The following is a 9,860-nucleotide window of genomic DNA, read 5'->3' on the forward strand; positions in this document are numbered from 1 at the left end:
GTAGAATGCACCAGAAGAAGTTACTTCCGCATCAAGCCACAACTTCATAAAAGTTGTGGCATAAAATTTTAAGACATCACTTCAAAGTAGTCCTTGTTAGGTAAGCTCACTTAGTTTGGTCATTTATCATGCACCCTATACCTCATGAATTATACTGATCCCGTGGGTGGTGGAGACAAGCCAGGCAGGCTACCTGGGTCGCTCCACTCGCCCTCTCCCAGACTGACAATCAGTGGAGCTTTAAAATGGTTTTCCGAGACGACGCTAGAGGGCCAGCTTACCCACCGGGTGAAAGCCATGACGCCCTTTCGCGTAATAAGATAATGTCAAATTTAACAGTATCTTCTTTAACCTTGTTAGGCTTATTATATTGGCAGAAATCATTCCATCGTTTGATTCATCCCAAGGTTAAGGTGGGGAACGGAACACCGACAACATACACGGCTGATAACATGGAACCTGTGTATAACATTCTGCATTATGAAAACACTACAAATTACTACTATCAGTTATTGTACACAAATGCCTGGATTACCCGTATGTGTATTTTATATATATATATATATATATATATATATATATATATATATATATATATATATATATATATATATATATAAATATATATATATATATATATATATATATATATATATATATATATATAAATATATATATATATATATATATATATATATATATATATATATATATATATATATATATATATATATATATATATATGTCGTACCTAGTAGCCAGAACGCACTTCTCAGCCTACTATGCAAGGCCCGATTTGCCTAATGAGCCAAGTTTTCATGAATTAATTGTTTTTCGACTACCTAACCTAACCTAACTTTTTCGGCTACCTAACCTAACCTATAAAGATAGGTTAGGTAGGGTTGGTTAGGTTCGGTCATATATCTACGTTAATTTTAACTCCAATAACAAAAAATTGATCTCATACATAATGAAATGGGTAGCTATATCATTTCATAAGAAAAAAATTAGAGAAAATATATTAATTCAGGAAAACTTAGCTTATTAGGCAAATCGGGCCTTGCATAGTAGGCCGAGTACGACGTTCTGGCTACTAAGTACAACATATTCTCTCTCTCTCTCTCTCTCTCTCTCTCTCTCTCTCTCTCTCTCTCTCTCTCTCTCTCTCTCTCTCTCTCTCTCTCTATATATATATATATATATATATATATAAAGGGGTACCACCACTGGTTTAATTAAAGGGACCCACATCCTCGAAGAAGAAAATAAATAGTGTTCAGAGAAGACCTTGTGGATTCTCACTGAATACTTTAATCTTTTCCTCTCCTACCACCCCTATTATTATTTTTTTTTTTTTTTATTTGATTTTATTGCAATGTTACAGTTTACAGAAAACACACACTTATATAACAATATAACAATATACCAATCAGTGTTCGAAGACCTCGTCCAGTTCCTCGGGGGTCGGGTGCGTACCCAAGATACAACACGCATTTCCCCTCTGAACAGCGACACTGAGGCGCTGGAACATAAAACTGGCCATATATATATATATATATATATATATATATATATATATATATATATATTCAGCATAAGCTCCGTGTTTATTAATGTTCCAAGATATGAGAAACTTAAGCAATACACAATCCAGCGTTAAAATAAAGCAACATTTAAAAACTTGGATTTTCCGATGGTTAAATTTACGACATTACTTAATGTTCTGAGCCACATTAATTCTACGTCGGAGACATGCCATCAAATTCAACAGATGCTACTATGGGTCTTACACCACAGCCCCTAGGGTGCAAGGCAGGCGTGTCTTGAACCTGAGGGAGCGAGCCAGGCTGGCCCTGGGCCCTAGGGAGCGAGACAGGCTGGCCCTGGGCCCTAGGGAGCAAGACAGGCTGGCCCTGGGCCCTAGGGAGCAAGACAGGCTGGCCCTGGGCCCTAGGGAGCAAGACAGGCTGCCCCTGGGCCCTAGGGAGCAAGACAGACTGGCCCTGGGCCCTAGGGAGCAAGACAGGCTGGCCCTGGGCCCTAGGGAGAAAGACAGGCTGGCCCTGGGCCCTAGGGAGCAAGACAGGCTGGCCCTGGGCCCTAGGGAGAAAGACAGGCTGGCCCTGGGCCCTAGGGAGAAAGACAGGCTGGCTCTGGGCCCTAGGGAGCAAGACAGACTGGCCCTGGGCCCTAGGGAGCAAGGCAGGTGGGTCCTGGGTCCTAGGGAGCAAGGCAGGCGGGTCCTGGGCCCTAGGGAGCAAGGCAGGCGGGTCCAGCTTACCCAGCAAGGAAGCTGGGTAAGCTGAACCCTCATCTCTAGATAGATATCTACTGCAAAACAGTAATATGTCGCGCCAACTTTCCAGCTAGGATGCTACCCAGACGACGGAATAAGTTAGATGACAATGTAAAAAACAAAAGCAGTGCCGGTGATGTAGCGAAGGATGCCACGCCCACAAGTGCTGTCTCACCGGCTCAGCTGACTATTGGCTACCCCTCCCCCTCCCCCACACTGCCTCCCCACCCACCCCTCCACCATCGACCAACAGCATCTACTCCTCGCAGACCAGTTGATGTAACCAGTATTGTTGGGGTCCTGCTACTCCGGGAAATGAGAGACGAGAGAAAACTTCAGGATGCACTTAATATGGAGCTCCTTTAAAAGGTGTTTTTTCATAATATGATTCAAGTGTCCCTCGAGTGTTCATATGCACTTATCTCAATACACTTGAAACAATTATGATTCGTAAGTATATACGTGCCTTCGCAATCAAAAATTTATGAAATTAAGCCGTATTTGGTAGCTATCCGTTCAAATATCACCTGCCCTGAGAGTTCCCAGACAAAACGGGTCAAAAGTTTGACAGAGCCTCGACACCAAGCTTTAGATCAATGCACCAGACATAATTCTAATTAATGAGTGATGACAAGGATTCATGCTCTTGGTAACTTCCTTCTTGCCATGAATGACTGGTACCTACTGGTACCAGCCTATAAGGGTTATAATAAAGTTACTTTCGTTTTAGTTTTTTTTAAGTAGATAAATGGATTAAGATTTTCAAATGCAGCTATTGTGGTTAGGCGAATTCTTTGCTTCCATTTCACATTGTTTCCATTGATAAACAAATAGAGATTTTACTGCTGCTTTCTGCCAAGTCAAAAGTTATAACGAACAATGTATACAATTAAATTTTATCCAGATTATTTTTATTAATTAAGCCTACAACTCCTAAAATACAATCACTGAAATATTATGAGAACTATACCAATATTAGGAAGATATACAGGGTCAAACTTTTCACGATGCGACTCCTAGACAACTTTAGGTGTGATATTTCGAGACAACTTTTCCAATGGCACTGTGGGACACCTTTACCTCTTGCAGAAGAGAAACTTTCCCGACGTAGAGGGGAAACTTTTCACGTAGAGCCTGGTTGTGGACACAACACAGACATGCACGTGACACATCACAGAATGTCTAGAGCCACCTGTCTTGACACACCCCTCCCTCTCTCTACAGGGGCAGCGGTGTGTCTCGTACACCACTGTACGTGACACTGATAATATTTCGTCTCGCATCTAAACACATGAAAAATTAGTGCAGTGGCGCCCTAGATTCCTCATATTCCCGCCATTATCATCTACCTACCTCTGACGGGGCCTCTTGGTTGGTGGTCTGGTTAACGAGGCTCTTACTAGCCGTTGCTCACTGTCTACCCTGTCAATGACTGCCAGGTTGGTGAGGTATCTTTTGGCGGTGTTTATCAAGTTCTCTTTTTTACGCCAATCTCTAAATAACTACCCCTTGCCTATCCACTCAACGACATATATCCCTTCCCTCTCTTATTAAATAAGATTAGGGTTTATTAGGAACGATGCTTATGTTTTAATATAACTGCAAGCTAGGACCTGCTATGGTATATCAGCTCATATTAAAACTGACCCCAGAAACTCGTTTATTTAGGGTAAGGTCGCCGGCTTTTGAACATTTAAGTGAGATAAAAGCCAATGATCGGAAACTCGAGCACTCATATCCCGACAAATGGGTACCTCACCCCTTTCCAACATCAATGAAGCCACATAAACACATCTAAATCCTAATACTAAACCATATTTATACCATTGCAGAGCAAAATATTGGTGAACATGGTCACCAGATGATTCCTAGTCACCAAATTGCCATAGTTTATTGTATGCTGCCTGTCTGGTATTGATTTGCAGACGATGATCAGTACTTACGGAAACGACAACCAGGCACATTAGTATAACTTAAAGAGGTTTGGGACTCTGGTTTAAAATGAAAAATTTTATACAACACATTATAAAAGATATTTGGCAGTATAGGAACAGATTGTGGTATGAATTATGTTTAATGGCCAACATCGTGGGCCTGAGTTATGCTAATCTCAGCTTAACGCAACAATGATGCAGGATACTTATTATTTAATGAATGACTAACATAAAATTCAACAGTGTGTGGAACTATTGTGTTTGCTATTATATCACCCGTGGAGGTTTGAATTGTCACCATATAACCAGGTGTAGAATGTTTATAATACAAACCATCCGCCTAAAATGTTTTGACCAATTATTTGGTCAAACGTACAAAAATGGACTGTTGCAGCCATCAATGTTCGAGTTTTGTACTATTACTTATGTAGAGAACACGAAATACTTACACTTCCTAGGTCTAGTATGGCACACTTTACACTTCCTAGGTCTAGTATGTCACACTTACACTTCCTAGGTCTAGTATGGCACACTTTACACTTCCTAGGTCTAGTATGGCACACTTTACACTTCCTAGGTCTAGTATGTCACACTTACACTTCCTAGGTCTAGTATGGCACACTTTACACTTCCTAGGTCTAGTATGGCACACTTACACTTCCTAGGTCTAGTATGGCACACTTTACACTTCCTAGGTCTAGTATGTCACACTTACACTTCCTAGGTCTAGTATGGCACACTTACACTTCCTATGTCACACTTACACTTCCTAGGTCTAGTATGGCACACTTACACTTCCTAGGTCTAGTATGGCACACTTACACTTCCTAGGTCTAGTATGTCACACTTTACACTTCCTAGGTCTAGTATGGCACACTTACACTTCCTAGGTCTAGTATGGCACACTTACACTTCCTAGGTCTAGTATGTCACACTTTACACTTCCTAGGTCTAGTATGGCACACTTACACTTCCTAGGTCTAGTATGGCACACTTACACTTGCTAGGTCTAGTATGGCACACTTACACTTCCTAAGTCTAGTATGGCACACTTACACTTCCTAGGTCTAGTATGGCACACTTACACTTGCTAGGTCTAGTATGTCACATTTACACTTCCTAGGTCTAGTATGGCACACTTACACTTCCTAGGTCTAGTATGGCACACTTTACACTTCCTAGGTCTAGTATGTCACACTTACACTTCCTAGGTCTAGTATGGCACACTTTACACTTCCTAGGTCTAGTATGGCACACTTTACACTTCCTAGGTCTAGTATGGCACACTTACACTTCCTAGGTCTAGTATGGCACACTTACACTTCCTAGGTCTAGTATGTCACACTTTACACTTCCTAGGTCTAGTATGGCACACTTACACTTCCTAGGTCTAGTATGTCACACTTTACACTTCCTAGGTCTAGTATGGCACACTTACACTTCCTAGGTCTAGTATGGCACACTTTACACTTCCTAGGTCTAGTATGTCACACTTACACTTCCTAGGTCTAGTATGGCACACTTACACTTCCTAGGTCTAGTATGGCACACTTTACACTTCCTAGGTCTAGTATGTCACACTTACACTTCCTAGGTCTAGTATGGCACACTTTACACTTCCTAGGTCTAGTATGGCACACTTACACTTCCTAGGTCTAGTATGGCACACTTACACTTCCTAGGTCTAGTATGTCACACTTTACACTTCCTAGGTCTAGTATGGCACACTTACACTTGCTAGGTCTAGTATGGCACACTTTACACTTCCTAGGTCTAGTATGTCACACTTTACACTTCCTAGGTCTAGTATGGCACACTTACACTTGCTAGGTCTAGTATGGCACACTTACACTTCCTAGGTCTAGTATGGCACACTTACACTTCCTAGGTCTAGTATGGCACACTTACACTTGCTAGGTCTAGTATGTCACACTTACACTTCCTAGGTCTAGTATGGCACACTTACACTTCCTAGGTCTAGTATGTCACACTTACACTTCCTAGGTCTAGTATGGCACACTTTACACTTCCTAGGTCTAGTATGGCACACTTACACTTCCTAGGTCTAGTATGGCACACTTACACTTGCTAGGTCTAGTATGGCACACTTACACTTCCTAGGTCTAGTATGGCACACTTACACTTCCTAGGTCTAGTATGTCACACTTACACTTCCTAGGTCTAGTATGGCACACTTACACTTGCTAGGTCTAGTATGGCACACTTACACTTCCTAGGTCTAGTATGACACACTTACACTTGCTAGGTCTAGTATGACACACTTACACTTCCTAGGTCTAGTATGGCACACTTACACTTCCTAGGTCTAGTATGGCACACTTACACTTCCTAGGTCTAGTATGGCACACTTACACTTCCTAGGTCTAGTATGTCACACTTACACTTCCTAGGTCTAGTATGGCACACTTACACTTGCTAGGTCTAGTATGGCACACTTACACTTGCTAGGTCTAGTATGGCACACTTACACTTGCTAGGTCTAGTATGGCACACTTACACTTGCTAGGTCTAGTATGGCACACTTACACTTGCTAGGTCTAGTATGGCACACTTACACTTCCTAGGTCTAGTATGGCACACTTACACTTGCTAGGTCTAGTATGGCACACTTACACTTCCTAGGTCTAGTATGGCACACTTACACTTGCTAGGTCTAGTATGGCACACTTACACTTCCTAGGTCTAGTATGCACACTTACACTGTATTAGGACTATGATAAACAATGGGCTTTGGAAGGCCTAGGCGGGTATGGGTCTTTAGCAGCTCTTCTTTTCTTATAATATCCCATTTGGGCTAATTCAGTTATACAAAATGTGAACTTTTTGAGGGTCCAACAGTTCATTTTTTTATACCTTAGACCAAACACCTGCTCCAAGTACCATCACTCTTTGAAGGATCGGTTATTATATAACTAAGATCGAGAATGGCAACTCAAATTGAATTAGATATCTTTAAACCCTTTGTAATATCCACCTACACTACATGGCGTCTGTGGGTGTAGGCGGGTAGCCTATTACATCTGAATGTGTGTGTAGGCCTGTGTGTCCTTAATGCATTGTCCTTGCAAAAATGAGCAGTGATCAGGGCAATTTATGAGTCGATAAATATTACTGACAGAGTACCACAAGGTTTAGTTCTTGCACCAGTAATTTTCATTTTCCACATAAACCAACCCGTCCTCCTGTTTAGATAATACCTATTGTGACGATCGTCAATAGTCACAAATTCGTACGTACTTAGTTGTTTATAGTAGTATACTGACTAGTAATGAATTCTTAAAAAAAGAATCAAATATTTCTAGGCCTAGTATAGCACACACGTGTATTATATTAGGACTCAGATATTGTGTATTAGGCCTAGGAAGGTTAGGTTAGTCTGTCAAAGCAACACAAGTAATAATTAATTTTCCGGTTTGTCCAACTCAGTGCCGATTTCTACATTCTAATTTCGTTGTTCGTCGGTATGTATATGACGGTCCTCGTTGTTACTGTAAGTACTACCAAAACAGGATGGGCTGGTTGATACCTGGTTGATGGGGGGTTCTGGGAGTTCTCCTACTCCCCAAGCCCGGCCCGAGGCCAGACTTGACATGAGAGTTTGGTCCACCAGACTGTTGCTTGGGCGGCCCGCAGGCCCACATACCTACCACAGCCCGGCTGATCCGGAACTTTCCAGAGAGGGAGTCGGTTATATGAACATGTTTGCAGATAATCAGATAATGCCAAGTTAGAAGTGTGTGTAAGAATTGTATAAAAGATGCCATGCACTTCAAAATGTCTTAGACATAATAAGTGAATGGAGCAATAAAAGGCACATTTTATCAATACCTGGGACCCAAATTATCTCAGGATCAAATCTTCCTTATCATATTCTACATTATGTAGAATCATATGAAATCTAGCCTGAAATAGCAAATAGTTTGAATCCACTGACTTAAGAGGAATTAACATGGAAAATATAATATACTCACAATGAATACCAATAGAACAAGAGGGCAGGGATGGACTCTCAAAAGGCAGACGAGCCTTGGCGATGCCAGAAATGACAAACAAAATGACCAAATTATAGAAGCAAACTCCATTAAGAATTTAAAAATTAGGAATGATAGAAAATATGGAGACATTACATTAGACAACCAGTGGCTGAAAAAGTGGAGTCCAGGAGTGAGCTTGTGTGAGCCAGACTAGTGGGAGATGACGACATCTGTGGTCATTACAGCTAATAACAACAAATTGCTAACACATACCTTAAAATTGCTGCTCTGTAGCCAAGGAACAAGTGCATCAATAAAGTGTCCAATATCATCACACTCGATGCTATTAGATGGCACTCCTAAGTAGTTGATGATGTCAGTGCCCAAAGCGATCTTTTTGCGAGTATCCGAAGTTCCCAACAATGGGGTAAACAGATCCAGTTGAGACATCTTGATTATTTCTTTAAAATACTACTAAAATTAATTATCTAATAAGTTATCACTGATTCACTACCATTTGACATCTGCTAGGTACAAGACCTCATTACACTAACATGATAGCAGCACCAAACACAATGCTGAGCCCTGGCACTGGGCTGCTTCCCAACTCGGTCTAGCAGCAGCTGTAATCTCAGTTCAGTCTATTGTCAAAGCCCTGAAATTGAAAAAAAAATAATTAAAATAAAGATATCACCTTTAATGGCATGTCACTTAAATCATTGACAACAAAATCAACCCTTAGAGTGCACAGTTCTAAAAAAATATTTGATACCAAACAATAAGTATGATTTTCAGATCAGTTTAAAATATGGAAGTGGAAAAATTCTGAAAAACAGAGATCCATATACTGTACAGTATTTCCTGGGATATACAGAATTTGGAGTCATCCCTTGTTTTTTAATTTTTCTTTTTCTTATAAAAAATGTAAATATAAAAATGAATCTAAAACTAAATATTTTGGTTAAATGCTTTTGGTTGCAGTTATACTCCATACTTCAAAACTGTTCTCATTATTAACTTTATATGCATAACTCTTCCATTGCCTGACATGGCTGGAATTGATCATGCTAATTATCCGCAAACTGCGCAACATGGATGGGGTCACTTTAAAGTACAGTACTGCATAAGATGTCCCATGGGTACATGGTACTCTCATCTACTTCCTCAAACCTCCAGGAAACAGAGACCATCTTGGAACAAAACTAGGTGGGCACCCCTTCTGTGTACGAGTTCCTCAGTAGTAACAGAGGGGACCATAAGAACCACATGCAGCAGCAGCTCACAGCACTGCATCCAGCATGTGCCTAAAGCACCACTTAATTATGATGAAATAACTATCTGCAATTATTTAATGATGATAGTCTCATAAAAGAATCGTGACTTGTGACATGAGCTTTCCCAACTCCACCATGGCAAAAGAAATTTATTTTTATTACATTTCCCGTGATCACGGAATGCATTTTAACAAAATTAGTAAGAAATAATTTAGATATTTTTCTGCCCACCTGAAGGTTGTCAGCTATAAGCAGGCGAGAAGTGTAGGAGATAATAACAAGGTTTATTCTTTTATTACATCATAAATGTTAGCCATTGAACTGTAAAAATCTCAGTAATTAGAGATTTAAGCAGAATCCA

The 9,860-nt window shown here is 40.6% G+C and overlaps 1 protein-coding gene across 28 annotated transcripts in view; it reads right to left on the minus strand.

Annotated features, from left to right (window-relative positions):
- Positions 1 to 9,860, minus strand: part of LOC123757622 (CLIP-associating protein 1) — a 714,204-nt gene that overhangs the window by 697,816 nt on the left and 6,528 nt on the right. For all 28 annotated transcript variants that reach the window (XM_069326976.1, XM_069326979.1, XM_069326971.1 and 25 more), the window contains exon 2: positions 8,499 to 8,880. In XM_069326976.1, the coding sequence (XP_069183077.1) occupies positions 8,499 to 8,675 (177 nt within the window). In that variant the 5' untranslated portion in view covers positions 8,676 to 8,880. The remainder of the gene's footprint in view (positions 1 to 8,498; positions 8,881 to 9,860) is intronic.

The sequence above is a fragment of the Procambarus clarkii genome, chromosome 19 (genome assembly GCF_040958095.1).
Source record: "Procambarus clarkii isolate CNS0578487 chromosome 19, FALCON_Pclarkii_2.0, whole genome shotgun sequence".
Taxonomy (NCBI): domain Eukaryota; kingdom Metazoa; phylum Arthropoda; class Malacostraca; order Decapoda; family Cambaridae; genus Procambarus; species Procambarus clarkii.